Below are 18,438 nucleotides of genomic sequence, written 5' to 3'. Positions count from 1 at the left end.
TGAAGTTTTCAGATGTGAATAGTGACTTTGCTCTCCGGTTCCAGAATAAGAGAACTTAAAGAAATTTGATTTTCAGAATGTTCTGGAAAATAGGCCCTTTTAAGGGTTTTGGTCTACACCCAAGAAATAAGGCTTCCAAAATGAAGTCACATCAACACTGTGCACTTAAAGTTTATACTTGTTGACATCAATAGCCAAAAATACCCAAACCCAAAACTTTATAAATGTGAGTAGGAGCAGGATATTGAATAGAGACAGCACATCAACCTTCATGAAGATTGAGCTGTAGGTGAAGGGATTGAAATAAGTCCTTTCTCAGCTAAATATAGATAAAAATTTTAGCTACAATAATTTTTCATGACCTGTAACATAAAAGTGGTTTGATCAGTTTTCTCCAAAACTTCCTATAAAGGTTCTTTGCCTCAGGGCTAAATACAGGAAATTACAGCCCACACCAGTTTTCTAGGGAAAAAACATGTCACAGAGCTAAAATAGGTATTTATAAAGGAAGTTAGTTGCAAGTTGAATTCTGACTCCCTTTCAGGTATCCAAACAAGTTAGTACAAGATCAACTAAAAACAACAGACATGTCAAATGCAAAGTTTTAAGGCACAAATGAGTGTCATAACGGGAGAGTATAACTATTTATTCTACCTTGAGAGGGAAGTGGTTTGCATTAGTAGATAGGAAAAGGGTGTAGAGCTATTTGGATAGCACAAGACAAAAAAATGGTCTTGCGCTGAAAGGTGTGTAACATATTGAGGTACCTTATTTGATTCAGAACAATTCTTCTCATGCTTTGACAAATCTGAACTCCCATCTGTGTGTCACTGCACTGTACCACCTGGATCTTGAAACGTGTGTTCTACAGGAGGCCTGTAGGATTCAGGATGGTTGCAGGTAGAAACACCTAAGCACTAGTGTCTTCAGTACACCACGGTGCTAGATTCCTTTCTTTGTATGTTCCACTGCTTTTCCTTTGATGTCGTTTTCTATGCGCGTGAGGGAAAGAAAATGTTTTCAGGTTGGAATAGGTTAAATTTGCCCAGGGAGGAGGCTCAGGTAAGATGTAAGATGCCCATTACCAACAATTCACTTAACACCAATCCAGTCTTGCTGAAACATGAGGCACAGTGAGGCCGGAGTTCCACAGCCATGTGGAGGCTGGGAATAGATTCTCAGGTGTGTTCTTATGATCTACCTGAATCCAACCTATTGTCCATCTGGATTTGAGTGTTCCCAGACTATGGAACTTAAGTTTGTTTTCTTGATTTCGAATTATCATTTTCACTGTAATATCACAAATAACCTTGAATCTATTCATAGTTCAGGGATGCATTTTACACAGTATTGTAATTGTATTAATTAAAAAGTAAAATCAATAGTAGCCTTACTGCAATATAATTTAAGGCCCCACTTAATTCCCTTTTCCATATTTGCTACGAAACAGGCTTTAATGTTAAATGACAGGAAGGTTAAGTACACCAGAGAACTAGAAGATTCATTGAGAACAATGGAGAATGCTAGTTTTATGTACAATGTCTATTTCATGTCCTAAAGTACATTTGTTTCCTTTCCAGAACATGATCCAAATCTATGGAACAAATCTAGTGCCAGGGTTTTTGTACAGAGTCCAGAGGCCTGTGTGTTTTGAGAAACCAAAAGGGACAGAAGTGTAAAAGCCAGGAAGGTACAAATGGTCTTGGTCAGATGAGTTTAAACCTTGTCCAGTTACCAGGGACAGTATGAAATAGCACAACATCAGGAATGAACAAGACTGTAAGAAATAGTTGAATTCTGGGCCCACTGTAGATGTCAGAGGTGTTTGGCACTTCCAAAACCCTGTTAATTGTATCTGCGAGGCTTGTACCAGCACATCCAGATGAAAAAAATTCAACTGCCTTTGTTTAACACAAAGGAAAATATTTAGGGGTGACCTGCCTGTAGTAATCTTAGTCAACTATTAGATTCAGGATCAGAATAGAACTAGCTTATTACACATTCTAATTTTTTCTTCTCTTCTTGCACTCAGCTTTACAACTGACTTGATAAGAATTAAATACGTGCTGGGCCTTGTTCCTCATCAGTGTATCCCTCCTCTCATTTTGTTTGGCTTGCATTTGTTCTCCATGCTTACCTCTTGTTGCATTTTCTTCTCTTTGGTTATCGCGGGGAAAGTTTATTAAATGCAGCAAGTCACGCAGCATCCTTTTCAAATGGTTTGATGTTAGATTTAGTTCTTGGGCCATTGAGAATAGACGGAAGCTCTCAGCTATTGACTAATCTTCAACATTTATGAAAAATCTTGTCCTGGAACGCATTAGCCACAGGAGGCAGCTGCCTCTCAGCATTGTGACACTTGTCATTACAGATCTTTAATCTGTTAACTACTTTGCAGGATTAAAACTGTGATCTTAAACTAGCACTGGAAATGGGCAAGAGGCAGTGATGGAACCTGTGCGTTAGTCATGTTATCTCTGTGCTATTCAGGGGAGGGGAATATTGTAATCTGTATAAGATGAGGCTCTTATCTTTGGGAGCAGTAAACTACCAAAGATAATCCAACCTGAGGAGGAAAAAAATATATCCCCTCATTTAAGTAGTGTATTAATTCAAGTAGTAGCATAAAAGCTTAAATGACAGGAAGTACCATCCCTTTAGAAAAGAAGACAGAGATAAGTAGATCTGTGTTTTGGCTAGGGGCTTGGAGCTGAACATTTTCCCCTCTGTTTTAGGGGAGCATCTGTGTGCAAGTTTACTTTTAGTCATGTAAATACCTGTAATTACAGCATTTTGCAGAACCAAGTCCCATATATCTAATTAATTAGGCTACGCTTTTCCCAGACAGGTCAGTTTTCTTCCAAGTACTTTGATTCATCACAGGAAAGATTTAAGAATTGAACGTGCATAGCACTGTTTTCGCCACTTTACGTGTTTGTTTGGTTGTTCTTCAGGGATAGGATCTTTTGCATGCAAGATGAAAAGTAATGCTGGTGTAGGCATCTAACTTGTTTACTTTTCCTCTGCAAAATGCGTTTTTAAACATGTTTACCTTGAGCTTCCACTTAACGGAAGTGACAAATGCGTCTTTTACAAAGCTATAGGCTGAAGAATGGAACAAGTAGTTGCTCATCTACACAGCAAATCAGTGCCTGTGCTAAGAATAAAAGCACAAGACCAGTCCCTTATGGTCTCTGATAAATTTGTCGTCTTTTTTTTTTTACTTACATAGTGAAACATTTAAAAATGGTGAAGGGCAGGATAACAAATAAATGCTTCAAGAAGAGGAACAGCAAATAGTGGTTCTTTGAGTTCTAATATTTTGTGTTATTTTTAAGTTATTCATAGGGATCCAAACCATTAATATGTGGTCATCCAGGTTTCAGAAGACTCCTAGAATTTTAAACAAGTGCACTGAAAGTTTGTGTTTGTAAACATTTATTTTCTTGAACTGAAAAAGGCTTGCATCAGCACACATTGTACAGCCTTGCAAATTACACAAATTGAAAAAAGTTTGTTTCATTTATGTGCAATGAATCTTTAATGTCCAGTGAGCATCTGCAAATGATGAAAACTTAAACCATTAAAAAGGTTTCCAGCACTTATCAAACACAATTATCTTAGCGTGAAAAGGAAGAGAAAGAGATCCATACTGGTGGGAACACAATTAAAGTGCAAACATTTTGTCACTTGTGAAGATACATTTTAGTTTCTTCACACTTTTGCTAAAAAGAAGAAGAAATATTAAAATGTGATTCAGTGAACATTCTTTGTAACCTATTCATATTCCTCTTTAAATAATTACTAAACTTGCTGGATCAGAAGCAAATCCTTCAAGGGTACTACCTACTTGTAATTTCTTTTGACATTGCTTGAATGAATCTCAAAAGAAAACAACAATCTAAGGAGTTAGTTACTAAAATTACTTTTTTTAACAAAAAAAAATTTTTTTTTTAGAAAAAGAAAAACACAAGGAACAAAGAACAGGTTAACTTGAAGATTTGGGGTAGTTTATTAGAAAATGAGTGTAATTTCTTGAAAATGGTTCTCTTTTCCCCTCCACCAATCCTCAGGTTCCTGCCTTGGAATGGACAGCTGTGTGCTGGCTGTGAAAAGGGATTATAAAATACAAATCTGAATATGGATTTTTATGAACATTTGCTGTACAATAGAACTTTGGATCTGATACAAGAATTCAAAAATATAAAACAAAACTACTATAAAAGTAGGGGACATTTCAACAGCATTCCTTGTAGAAAGCTGCCTGTCTCAAAGATGATTCCTTGCTATTGTCTGGGATTAACTCTGTATTTTTTTTTTTCTTCATCTTGCTGGATCACTGGGTTATTTATTCTTCAATGGCTAATGTCATATGACAAAACATCCCAGGAGTCTCTATGAAGAGAACAGAAACCCCCTAACATCAAGCCAATCAAGGACAGGAGGACATGGAAGTAGTAAAGGCTGAACGTCCACTGCTGTAACTGCTACTGAGAACTAGCCCTTTCCAAAACATGAAAGTCGTAGTGCTTCTTGCTTGTTCTCAGCCTGAACTTGTTCACTGAGGTACTGCTTTGTTTCTTCAATGCATTCTGAGCAGCTGACATCGTAGGGAACGTAGCTAGAACTGTGTAAGTGGAAGCCAAGTCACTAGGTTTGGGTGGCTCAGTGTTCACGCTACTGTCTCCGCTGCCACAGTACCGACGATGGTGCTGCTGCTGTGTCTGTAGACACTGCGAATCCCTTAGCCACCGAATCTTGGCACCAACTTTTAAAAGTTCTCCAAATAGTTTTTCTGCTTCCGTACGAGTTATGCCTTCTGGCAGTTCAGTAATTTCTAGAACTTTTCCCACAGCTGAAACAAGAAAAACATTGAATCAGAATTGGTCATTGTACTTAATGATATGACAAACACAATGGAAAAATGAGTTATTTCATATTTCTATCTCCAGTTGGCTAATATGAAATACATGGGTGTTCCATTTCTGCTATTCAGAGAGCCTTTTGCTTTCACATTTAGTACTGCTTACAGCTACAAGCATACAAATAAAAGCTGAGAATACAAAGAGGACCCTCAAAAGAGAGAAGGAAAAATAAAATAATCCACACCTAATTTTGCAGCAGGTTCGAGAACACACTATAACATCTGTTGCCTGTTAACTCTTCACATGTCACCGTGCTAAAAAACTAGTCTGTCTTCTCTCAAAAAATTCCTCTCAGTAAATTGTTAGAAAAAGCTGACTTATCTGTAACTTTCTGCAAAGAGTTGATAGTAGGTAACACTTGCAATGAAAATTATTTTCAGTAAAGATATGAAAATAGATGATGTCTGGTTTTATTTGGATGATATTTTTACCAACCTCAAGGAGCTAATCTGTAGAAGCACAAACTAAGTTGTGGTTAATGTTCGATTTCACATTCCATACAAGTAAAAGGAAGCAGGGTTATGTGTATTTAATATAACAAGATTTAATGTAACAATATGATAGAACTTATATCCAGTAAACTGAAAAACTCGCTTTTCCTTTTAGTACTGTCCAATCCTGATCTTCTCATCTTTTCTCCAGACTCCACAACTACACTTTTCTCATTTAACCTCCCTCTTCCCCTCTTGTTCTAATCAAGTCTCCCTTCTCCGTCCTTACGTTTCCAGTGTTTGCCATCTCCATTTCTGTCCAATTATTCTTCATTCTTGCCCTTTTCTCACCTGGCTTTTCTTATTACATTCCCAGCCCATCACCATAATTAATTTTGTTGGAGGACTCTGTCAATCAGGAATTCTATACCTGGTTCTCCTGCACAGAGATCTGCTGACGCAGCCTTCTTTGCTGGTTTCTTCCCCCTGTTGCCATGTCTGTTTCCAGGTTGACACTGGAACGATTGACATAAGTGTACTTTAATGACAGTGCACCAGTATTTTAACATTTCTAGGTTAGCTCAGTGAAAAACAGTGTAGAGAAATGTCTGGAAAATAACCTGTGCTACCATAGTATAGAAAAGATGTTCATGTACAATTTTAATCTTGAAGTTTAGCAATCCTGCAGTCATTCGGTCCTTGACTTCAGAAGAAATGAAGGAAATGATGAAAAAAAAAAAATTACCTTAAATCTTCTTAGAAGAACATGACCCCTCCACCCTACCCCCCCCAATCCATCACATCTTCTGTCTGATCTCAGGAAGAACTGAGCAAGGTAGAGGGTCTGTGTGTCTGTCCCCAAAATTAAACAGATAGCAAAACATTTTAGCTTTGCTAAGAGTAATATTTTGGTTTTTCTTATAAGAAACAAACTCTTTGTTTAGAAATGCACACATGTATTTTCTATTTTTTAAAAATCATTATTCAAATAAAACAAAATCCTTGTAGCAAATATTCTTCCTGTGATTTTTGGAACTGTTGGCAAATTGCTTTTAAAAAAATAATCCATAATATACACTGCGCCTAAGGCTAAATTTCAGGAAAATATTTCTCACTTTGGTGGTTTTTGTTTGTTTGTTTGTTTGTTTGTTTTGTTTTGTTTTGTTTTAAATACAACAAACAAGAACAACGGGAAGTATCAACACAGAATAAAACCGTTATCGGAAAGCAAGCACCTTCCAGTCAATTACTTTTCTAATGCCATCACCTATTCCCCCGTTCATGCTGGTTACAATAAGTAGTCCTGAATTGTTTTTTCAGTGTTGCCAGGAGATTGTTCTCTTTAATACCTGTTGGCTTGTTACTTGTCCACGTAACAAAGATGGTGGATTGTATTGCAGGGGTTGGCCAAGCAATGGATATCTGGCATCTCCTTAAAGAGAAAGGTAATTAGAAAGACTTCTCTGTTACATGGAATCTTCCTCCAAGTTCCTCTTACAACGTGTATCTTACACAGAAAAGAAAGCAGAATAACTATGCATAAAGTACTGTATTTGGCTAAGCTAACAAAATAAGATTGGGGACGAATAAATAAACGTAAGTCAGTCACGTACTGATCACAAGGTGAAAAGGTGTAAGCTTTCTTGCATTTAAAGGACTACACTGAAAAATACGCAAGGTTTTTCTTCACTGCAGTCTTATCTAAATCCTCTCATTTCAAAATGAGCTTAAGGCTAAAGCTCCTCTCAGTGTACTAATGTAATAATTTTCATGGTTATATCCCTGATTAGTGCCAGGTACATCTTCACATTCTTATTTGCTCCAAGGATCGACAAAGACAATGGAATAGAAGTTTTTAGCAATCACAGAAGATGAAGAAAGTTGAGAGGTATACTACTTTACAACAAGCAACGTGGAATTTTTGCAGTAACACTGGAATACAAAGCAATGACAAAGATTATGCAGAAGACACCACAAAGACAGACAAGAAAATAAGGTTTGCTTTTTCAATAAGGAAGACATACAGAATTTTCTTTAATTTTGCTTCAAAGTAAATCTTTCTGTAAAATAGACCCATTAATTCTGAGTTGGGTAACTACAATCACAAAGGATGTCTTTGCTCACTAACAAAGGGGGTTTTTGTCATTTGCTTTTTAAACAGTACCAAGTATCACATCTCAGTGAAAATTCTCTATTTTCTATTAACATGGCAGCAGAGGACTGAAATTCTACAATGATTTTTTTCTGGTTTTGGGTGGCTACTCTCTGAAATACGAATTGAAGTAGCAACAGGATTGCCTAGAGGCTCTAGTCCCATCCTGCTAGTTTTTCTACAAAGGAATGAAGAATTCTTGCTGAGGCAGTGGTTTGATTCAGTGCATCACCAACTAATAAGTGCATTTGTCAGAACATTATTCTCAACGTCCCATTTCTGTATCCTTTCACCCAAAACATATTATGCCCACTTAATATATTAAGATCAGTGAGTCCCACATTATTTATTGTATCTTTGTAGCTCTAAAATTATATCCATTGTGAGAGTGTGTGCCAAGTTCTTGATTTATGGTTAAAACTTGAAGCTATGAGTGGATAATTTTGATGATCCTGCTTCAACAGCATTGTACTAAAGTGACCTACAGTTGGTCAGAAAATCCTCACCTAACTTGTATTTTAAAACATTCAAATAAAAACCATACATATATTTTATGTAACTAAAAACATACCTTGCCCAGGGACAAAAGGTCTAGAAAACTGGGACACAATAGAAAGAGGTGTTAACGTGGGACGGATGTTCTTCATGTTTGATAGCTGAGCTGGTGCTGGTGATGGGGCTGGTGAGGCGACAGGACTACCTAGTTGAGGACTATGCTGCAACTGGAACAACCAACAAGTTAGTGGTTTAAAAGGGACCTAGTTGAACAAGCCAGGCAACACCCACGGCATTCACAGACTGAACTTAAAATAGCTATATAAAGTACTATCAGAGCAGATTTTTATTCCCCAAAGAGAACTTTTGAAAAAAAACCCCAACATGCAAAGATGCAATTTATGCAAATTATCAAGTCATCCTGGAAAACAAAACAACGAACTCATACCTGTGCAGCACTGTCTAAAGTGCTAAGTTCTGTGGACTTCTGCCCCCTTTGATGATCACAGTAATATTTATTCTGTTTCCATTGTGGAGGTGAATGGTTCCGGGGCTGAGGACTGCTCGGTATATTTAGCTGCATCATGACTACTCCTCCACCTGGTGGTGGTGCTACTGCTACAAGACAAGAAATCAGCAGGATACTGTTAGTTTGGCATCCATTTCAATTTTCATTTTAGAAGAAAAGGCATGAATAAACAAACAAAACCCAACAAAACCAAAAAACCCACCCAAAACACACCAAAAAACCCCAAACAGGGAAATAACAGATGTTTTGCTAAACAAGCTGCTGAATTCTGGAAAACTGGAGCAGTATCTTGTATACAATTATATTCCCAGTATCGGATAAATTTGCAATAGTTAACTTCTAGAGGGCTTCCCAGAAGAAGAAAAGTGCATCACTGAAACTTATTGATAATATTTTTGAAAGAAATCATTGTATTTAATAGTAGTTGAAAGTATTCAACATTCACTGTGGTAACTGTCAGAGCAATGCGTTGAAGAACACGAGATAGTAAGCAAAACTGTGCTTTATTTAAAACCAGAAGTTTCCTAGCTAGTTTTACAGGAAGTACAGCAATAGACTCAAAATGTTTTCTCTGAGATGAGAGCACACATCAGAAAGACGTGGAATCAATCTTCAGTCAGAGGCAAAATTATCCTCATGTAAAAGTTTTACATATGAACATTTTTCTGGGTGGAGACTGCAAATTGATCCCCGCATCCTGTACCACTTATCCAGTGCGGTAGCTACAGAAATGCCAAAGTCGGGGAGGACACCTGACCAGCCAAGGCTGTTCCATAAGGTTTTGCACGAGGAATTGTGCTGAGAGGCTGCCCGAGAGAGAAGCTGCCTTCCCCCTTTGGCCTGGCTCTGTCCCAGGTAATTTATTATAATGTCCTGTTTACTTGCAAATGGTTGTTTGCAATTTCCTTCTCTGCTCTACCCACTGTTTTCATCATTTCTCAGAAACCACAATTAAAACATATGGTTTAAACATAATTTAATCATCCACCTTTAAAGAAGGAGTCTACAATCTTCTCAATTTACTACCTATGTCATAGCATCAGTTAGGAACAGTCAGATATAGATTATAAAATGCATTCATCTTGTTTTTTTAAAACAAGCTACTGTTTTCACTACCCCTGGGCTCCACAAAAAATCCAGACTCCTTCAGAAAACAATGTAGATTAATTAACTCGTAATACTAAACCTATAGTAGCTCTTGTAAACTGTGTTCTGAAATACTTACTATGTTGATATTTATAAAAATAAAGGTGACATCTGTTTTCACATGCCATTGAGGATGCTATTTATGCACCTTTAAAAAAATCACCTAAATATTTTGTAGATCAAAACATTTTGAACCTGATTTAAGTGTGTCTGCTAAGTGACACTCTCACCTGAAGAAGGCTGCCTCAGAGCTGCCCTCATGAATTTGGCTACTGTTTCACTTATGATCCACATTGTCATTTTTGAAGTTGCAATAATAGCAATTCAGGTGAAGGATTATGAAAAAACGTATTTGCAGAGATGGCACTCAAGTTGTTTTTTCTAGCAGTTAGCCATGAAATCAAACACGATAATTTACAACAGATTTCTAGACAGAATGGCTTAGATGGAAGTCCCAATAAAATATACCTTTTATTGGCTGCATGATGGAAAGACCAGTGGACAAACTTTTACATGATGAGGGTGGAGACACTATGCTGTAGTGCACAATGGACGCAGCCTGTTGGGGCTTTGACTTTGATGAAGGTGGCAATAATGTAGGAGGTGATGGCTTCTGACTTGAATGGTTGCTATAAACTATGAAAGTAAAAGCAGTAAATAAGGCTACCATAAAAACAAGACAAAAATACCCCCACACGGCTCAGGAGTATTTCATTTAGGTTTTCAGGCAGGTCAAAAAACTACCTCTCCTCTCTACCTAAACCCAGAATGCTCAGAGTTTTCACCCTCTTCTCTGGAACACTAAAGAAAAATCACTGCTCCTTCTCCATTAAGAGAAGTCTAGAGTAGAAGAGCCAAGCATACTGCTTCAAAAATGTACCTTGCTCTTCTTCTAAAATGTAAACCCAGTTCTCAAATTTTTCAGATGCATGTAGCTTCTTCAGGAAAAAGACAGAAGTAATTCTGCTGAAAACGTGTGGTTCCCATGTCTGTCTCGACCCACAAGCAGACATACAAGTCATTATGGTGTATTTTACTTATTCTAAGAAAGTAACTTGAGAACTTTCAGTGATAAATTGAATGTCAAGTTAACCTGCCTCCAATATAACTTCAAAAATGCAACACAGAAGGAAATAAAATACAGGAGTTAATTCTAAATAAAACCCAGCACAATAATAGCTAGACATTTTTGAGGTCTTTCAATAAAAACTTTATTCCCCCAACCTGCACACTGCTGTCCTTGAAGCTGCTGTGAGTTGCATGGTGATGATGTTCTAGGAAACTGTATCTGCTCTGATCCAGGAGGCTGCAAATATCCTACTGATGAACTGTAATAAAAAAAAAAGAACATGACTAACAGGCATTTATGCTACACTCATTTATTTGATCGTGACTACCGCGTTTGCTGTCTACACGTACTGCAAATCACTGAGATTGTTAATTTTAAAAACAATAATATTCCCACCTACTCCCTAGTCTACTCATTCTTCAGAAGACTGGAGTTTCACATCTCTTCCTTGGCAAAGACTTATGCCCTGCATACATTAAGCAGCTGTACTAATTCACCTATTTTGATATACTATTCTTGTGTCAATAGTGCTTTATCAGTATAAAGACATGTATTAATAGAATAACAATAAAAAGACAATTTGTTGTCTTGCCCAATTAAACAGAATTAGGTCTCAGTTAAGTGATCACCACGGAACCTTTCACAAGGATTGCAGTTTTGTATCTGTATGGGATGTGTGCTCTCATGCAGCTTCTCATCTGTCTACTGATTACAGTTTTCAATAGTGACCTGTAGGTTTGAGACTACTGAGCTCCTGCAGAAGAGTATTCTGCTTTCCTTGTCAAAGCGCTGCAATGTAACTATTTTGATAAAAGCAAGATGCTGTCATTAGCTGCTAGTCTGCTCTGAATTCCAAACAAACGTTTCCCTGTTCAAAAGAGAGGAACATTCTAGATGACGCAAAAGATCAAGCAACAAAACTTACTTCAAAAAAAAGTCTGGGATTATGTTTACCTATGACTTCACTGAACCTCTAATATAACTACAGATGAAAAGGATAAAAAGAACCTTCAGACACAAAGAACAAGAAGGCACATTTAAGTAGATGAAGCCATGCAGCGATGGCACAAATGCTATTTAAGTCACTGCACTCACAGAAGGATGAAGCAAACATCATACTGTTGATGCTTGTTTAAAAGCTGCAAGCAAGGTATTTTTAAATGATGCACTTTTGTAAGTTCAAAAAACTGAAGAAAAATTTCCAACAAGCATTAATCCTAATGAATTCTTTTAGGTATCTGCCTATGTGTTCTGTCACACATACTGACATTGTGTTGGGGACACAGATGTATACACAGGGAGGTCTGTATATGTAGACCAATGTGCTGTTACCAAGGTAGATACAAAGTTATTTATCAAACAAAATCCAAGCATAGGAAAAAGTTCCTCTGCTTGTTTTCATAGCCAGCTTTGCGTCAGCAGGCCTCCTTAGCTACCTGGACAAAGTAAGCTGTGCTCCTTCCAGACAAAGCCCCAAAAAAGAAAGAAAGTCTTTTTCTGGGATTCAAATTGTCTTTTCTCAATACCTTATAAAGTAGTATTTTTGACAAAACCAGTGAATATGGATAGTCAACTTAAATGTTACTGCATAAAGGCATTGCTACAGAACACACTGGTGTTTCGTGTATAAGAAAAGGAATGCTGAAATCTTAAGATGTGGAACTGTAGTAAAGCATTGCTGAAAGTGATATGGAAACAATGCTTTACAGTCTAATAAGTATGTCCCAATTAACACAGTACTGGATTTTTTTGTTAATTCCAAAAAAAGACCAAGAGAGATATTAAAGTGTCTGTAAGTTGGCCTTTAAAATACATTTTAATATATGAAATACTATAGCAGATCCTGTCAGTTATTACAAGACAATTAAGCCTCATTGCGGAGAAATCAAATAACTGAGTTCTACTCACCTTAAGTTATTCTGCTGACCTGACGGAATGACACTGTAATAAACTGGCATTCCTGCTGTGGGCAACCCTTGATTTGACTGGCTGGGAATTATCACAGGCTGTTGATACGTCTGCTGGGGCACTGCTTGGGAACCTTGAGGCACCGAAACCTAAAATTGAGAACACATTAAGATTTTCCTCTGCAGACAATATTTCTTTCTGCCTCTTGACCATCACCCAATTTATATAAGAATTTTTTAAAGAAACAGAAAGATCCGCTGGAGTTCTCTAAATCCAGAAGACGAGTGACAGCAGTAGTTGAAATAATAGCGCTTTATTACAAAAACTTTTAATCTTCCCCCAAAATGGAAATGTTGGTTCCAAGGGACTCCATAAATTAAGAAAAAAGATTTTTCTCTACAACAGAAAGCGCGATGGTGGGCAGGGAAATCTTATGAGCTCTTTCTTTCCCATCCTTTGAATCACAATTAACACAGCACTTGGCATTCAACTGGACTAGAACTTGTATGCTTGTGACAGATTTTCTTATCACTTCAATTGTGGTGGGGTTTTGTTTTTGTTTTTTTAATTTCTGCCCCCAAAGTCACCTTTAACACCTGTCTGCAGCTCTCTACCATTTACAAAGCAATGCACTTAATAAATAAATCACTCAAACACACAGAAGAGTGATTGGAAAGTTATTAATAAATACCCACCTGATAAGATGGCACTGAAGGATATGGAACAATCACACCTTGAATTTGATTCCCAATGTTGTTGTGTTGGCCACTGACTAGATTTTGATTCTGAGGCTGCTGAACTCCAACTAAACCTTGGTAGTTTTGCTGTTGGTTAGGCAAAACCTGGTAACCTGAAATTATACATTTAAATCTTATTTTGAAGTAATGAACACATTTTGTACAGAGTTGCCTATGTGAAAATGTACATGTAGCATTTTCCAATGGCTTTTTAAATCTAGCAACTTACCACGCATATAAAAAGAAGCCCACATTAAAATTAACAGATTTATTCATTTGGATCCAGCACAAAATACTGTATGTACTATTTGCAATGCTGCTCTCACATGCTTGCAGTATTTATTTACACTCTAGTGAGCTGCATGCATTAACACCTTGATTTGATAGGCGAAGGCTGAAAGCATTTGAACAAAGCACGCTAGATAATACCAAAACCCATTAGTTATCCGTTATTATGAACAAGGCCATTCTAGGTTCATCGGTTTTGAAATTCCAGTTATACTAAATTCTATTAGTACCTAGGTGCCCTAGGGATTAGAATATCTTGACTATGTTTCAAAACTGAATTCTACTTCAAAAAGAATTGTGTAAGGCATGTGTGCAAATATTTTTTAAAAGGGCAATTTGTACAGAAATCTGTAATGCTAAAAACAACTGGGAACCGAGAAAAATCTTCCAGATAAAAGCCATGTTCATACACAGCGGAAGGCAATTTGTATTCAAAGTTATCTTGGGGGAAAAACAAAAGATGTTCATATTGACCACTCTATAGTGCCTCTACAACAATTTATTATTGCTTAAACTGGTATCCTCTGCTATCTTTCAACAAAGGCCTAAGATAACCCGAAACAAACCCTCCCCAAAAAAAACCCCAAGCATGAGTGCCTAACAGGAAATCTGTGCATTTTTTAGGTCCAACCTTAACTCTTGCCTTTTAAAAAAATTTTTTAGAAGTGTATTGTAGGTAACTGCTACCAAGATCAAAGCACATACAGAACACAAGTTCTTTTTGTCATATTCTATTGTATAGGTATGTGCTACTTACCACATCAGCAAAACCCTATAACTATCAGTATTTCTGAGACAAAGCCAGTTATCGCTCCAGAATAACAAAACTGGGCTTGTCAAGAAGCACTGATGGCAAAAAGAGCCTGTATTTAACTTGGACACATTCACATTCTACTGACCGTGACCTTCCCCATGCTCCCTACCTTGGTATGGAACTACAATAAAGCAAATATAGCTGCAAAAACTCACTGGGAATTTTTTTTAAACTGTGTTTAAAAAAATTGCACTGTCTATTCTGAGAATAATTAGTTAACACAAAAGCCTCTTTGTAAACAAACCCCTCCAATGTTCGTTGATTACATACATACAGGGTACAATGAACCTTGCAAATTAACAGGCTCAGCTGGCTGTCTCTAGAGAAATTGCCACAACGAAGACTAAAACAAGACCGTTAATATAATCAAATATTCCTTCAGAAAATTAAAGAGGTCTGGTTTGTTAAAACCACGAGAGCTATTCATTTAAAACCCACAACACACTAAATATTTTCAGAGTACTGTACAAAACTTTGAACAAGGCATGCTGGAATCAGGATTAGTAATTAGAGTTTTTAATAACTCTTAAGTTTCAACTGTGCACAAAAATCCATCTCGTTTCTGTAATAAACAAAATTCTTAAATGTAATTTGTTACAAAATGATCTATGGCACCTAAAAAGCAGCAGAATGCAAAGTTGCAGTATGTGACAGATACAATCAATACAGCTGCAATCTAAACCCCTCATTTCTCAGAAATTGCAACGTAGCTGTGAATATTTTTCAGCTTTTTCTGGCACTTCCAGAGACAGGCATAATCAATTTTGCAAGCAGAGAGAACTGGAACAATATAGATGGACTGCCAAGAAGGTTCCCCGCAGCGTTCCAAAGAATGCTCTATTTTTAGCTCCACAATTTCACCTCTGCGTAGAGAGTGGTCTGAGAGAAACGCAGCACTCAGCAGAAAACCCACACCTGCTGTAGCAGATTGTCTCATTATACAGAAATACTCTGAGACAGCAGATAAGAAAAGCACGCTTCTTAATATTTACGTAATTAAAAAGAAATCACTGTTAATATCAGAAAAGTTAACTTGCAGAATAAATACATTTTCTAAATAACACATTAAGAGTGAGGAGCAACCTTTATTCAAGAGCAGAAAAGCGAGTCCAGTCACTTGGGTAACAAGCTATGAGTATAGCTTGATTACTACTATTACAACTACAGCTGTTAGTACAATGGAAGAGTTTTGTCACTGGCCAGTGTGAAGCAGAAGCTGGTTGAACTTCAGCTGATGTTCCTACTGTAACTGTAGTTCAGATAAGATTTTTACTCAACCAGGTCTCATGGTAACTGGGCCCTCATTATAATGGCAATGGGAAATGCCTTTTTCTTAGAGTTTTCTTTTCCCAAAAATCTATCGGACAACCACAGCATTTTTATTAAAAGTGACACCCCCCCCCCCCTCCAAATATTTCACTCGAAACCCCTTGAGAAAGGAAGCCAGGAAGCAGCTGAAAAAGAGACCGGTTCACTGTGAGAAATGTAAACCTCTCAGACAGTGTTACGGCCCCGAATCCAACAGCTCACAAATAAAGTCGGGTTACTCCGTAATATTAAACCAAAAGTGGCTTCAGTTGCTGTGCTCTCAGCAGCTGTCATCTTTTATGTAAATTTGTGTTTGGAAAGTTATTTCATAGTTAGTAACCACTTTATAAGATGAATAAAACCCACGGCTTTTAAGCAGTACAAGATTTGTTAATTCTCATTTTTGACAAGACACATTGCTATATTATCCAAGTAACACGCTGCCTTTGTTCTCAAAAACAGACATTGCTAAGAAGTATCAACCATTTTGGATGTAGCTTTGTGTCAACTTACTACAAATATCTACAGTTTCAAATAAATCTACAGGCGAGATAATTTCAAAATATGCCATCTCATGAGCACTTTACAGAACAGAGAACATAATGTGGAACTTGCCATCTCTAGAATGCTGATTTAAATTTGCCTATAAAGCAGTAAATGAGCATCAGCAATAAGTAGGTAGCAATTTGGAGATTCTGAGTTAAACACTAATTATGCAGTTACTGAAATAGTAAAATACTCGTCTCTACCATTAGTGCTAGTAAACACCAAGTAACCGAATGGGATTGGACGAAGTTATTGGCTGGATGACCCCTCACTACTTAAACACAATCCTTTGATGTCAGGGTTCCAGGTACAAGGCGCATTACAAAGCAGTGAAGTAGCTGTCTGCACAGCTTGCTTATTGGATTTCTTTGAGGACGCAGAGGGACAGTTTAGCTGCCGATGCCTTTTTCACCCTGCCCACATCACAGGCAGTGAAATTCAGTGAAAGCATAAAGAGCTAAAAACGTACAAGAAACACATTTACCCAATAGCAACCCATTCCTCCCTTTGCATGTTGGTGCCGATGCGCCATCACCCCATGCTTTCAAATTCAGACTGTTTCGTTCAGCTACGCTCTCTGATTTAGTGTGTGTGCTGTTCACAGAGGGTGTCCCTGTAAACGGAGAAGGAACCCCAGCTGAGCCGCAGACTTTTTGCTGTTAAGTAGTCTCGGTATTAAAAATTCTGAGGTTGTGTAATACAGTTGGATAACACATCTTTAACACCAGCGGATAAAACGAGTTGCAAAACCAAGTAATTTGTTTTCCTTTGAAAAAAAGTCAATATACTTTCACTACTGAAGAGTGAAAAGTGGCAATCTATTTTGCAGTAACTAGCCACTAACAGTATTTTAAAATAATCTGACAACCCTATGTGTGGGCATCACATCTTGATGATTCTGCAATGAAATAATCCTGTGTACATTTGCGGACTGAACCCTGAATAACAACTTGAAGTGTTGCTGCTCTTGGAGCACTTCCTGGAAGAACTGCAGAAGAGAGAGCCCATCCCTTCTACAGGCTACTTCATAGAACAGCTATAAAAAAAATCCAGTTTATATTTGTAAAAGTTGATCTTTCTTCCTATTTCTGTAGAGCAACACATGGTTGGGGGCAGAGAGGAGGAATTAAAAAATCCTTCTTCCTGAAGAAAACTCAAAAGGATGCTAAGTCTAACATATTCAACTAAAACGTGGTATTAAAAGCCTGATTTTTAAGGATCTCTGCCACTAGTTACTTCTGAAAGTTTTGACTGTGAGACAAGACATTGCTCAGAAGTAAATTTGTTTCAAGAATCCAAATCTTCTGGAAGAAGCTTTTAAGTACAGATTATTAGAATGATGACAGTTACAGCTACAAGTTGCAAGGAAAAGACAATAGGAAAGGAGACAGAAATACAGCTTGATAACATTCACAGAAAGGTAACTCAGAGAGAGCTGAAAAGTCTTTACTAAAAATAGGAAGAGCAGAAAACTAATTCTAACCGCTTAAGTCTCATTATATGTTCTACCCAATACCCAGATACCTTTAATCCTAGGACAGAAAACCAAATTAAACCAGTATCACTGGTATCTTCTGCATAGCACTCTTTTCATGCCACAAGATCTAAAATTAGTATCTTTTGGTTAGAAATTTCAGTCAAGGTACATCTTTGCAATGTTACGTCATTTAAAGGGACTAATTCACCTTACTTTGCAAGTTACTGAAAGACTCAAATTAAGGTTACACTTTGTATCCCATATTTTAACTTCTACTTTATTTGAAAAATTTCAGCAAAATAAGTTAAACCACCAAAACCAGGAGAAAACGCACACGAGGTGTTCTAATGAAATGCTGAAAGTTCAACCAACCTGTCTGCTGTCCGGGCTGTGCCAACGGCTGCGTTTGCTGGGTGTTGTAATGGACAGAAACAGGGCGGTATTGGGGACTGGAGTGCGGATACTGGTTGGGGGCACAATAACAAGCTGGCATCTGAAAATGAGCAACAATTGAAGATTCACTACCTGTAAGTTTATAGAAGGCAGATATCTAAATGCAAAAAGAATCATGTGATAAAAGATGGATGCAAAACTTATTAAAAGGTGCAACTAA

The 18,438-nt window shown here is 37.3% G+C and overlaps 1 protein-coding gene across 12 annotated transcripts in view; it reads right to left on the bottom strand.

Annotated features, from left to right (window-relative positions):
- Positions 1-3,421: 3,421 nt before the first annotated feature.
- R3HDM1 (R3H domain containing 1) overlaps positions 3,422-18,438 on the bottom strand; it is a 50,048-nt gene continuing 35,031 nt past the window's right edge. For 7 of the 12 annotated variants that reach the window (XM_065638092.1, XM_065638093.1, XM_065638096.1 and 4 more), the window contains 10 exons: positions 18,198-18,318; positions 13,351-13,505; positions 12,656-12,804; positions 10,903-11,006; positions 10,147-10,314; positions 8,452-8,621; positions 8,080-8,230; positions 6,706-6,788; positions 5,787-5,871; positions 3,422-4,855 (listed from right to left, as the gene is read on the bottom strand). In XM_065638092.1, coding sequence (XP_065494164.1) covers positions 4,488-4,855; positions 5,787-5,871; positions 6,706-6,788; positions 8,080-8,230; positions 8,452-8,621; positions 10,147-10,314; positions 10,903-11,006; positions 12,656-12,804; positions 13,351-13,505; positions 18,198-18,318 — 1,554 coding nt within the window. In that variant the 3' untranslated portion in view covers positions 3,422-4,487. The remainder of the gene's footprint in view (positions 4,856-5,786; positions 5,872-6,705; positions 6,789-8,079; positions 8,231-8,451; positions 8,622-10,146; positions 10,315-10,902; positions 11,007-12,655; positions 12,805-13,350; positions 13,506-18,197; positions 18,319-18,438) is intronic. The other 5 variants (XM_065638098.1, XM_065638099.1, XM_065638102.1 and 2 more) reach the window with 3 other exon arrangements.

Source organism: Caloenas nicobarica, chromosome 6 (assembly GCF_036013445.1).
Source record: "Caloenas nicobarica isolate bCalNic1 chromosome 6, bCalNic1.hap1, whole genome shotgun sequence".
Taxonomy (NCBI): Eukaryota; Metazoa; Chordata; class Aves; order Columbiformes; family Columbidae; genus Caloenas; species Caloenas nicobarica.
Note: the sequence above shows the minus strand (reverse complement) of the source record. Positions and strands in the feature narration are given on the sequence as shown.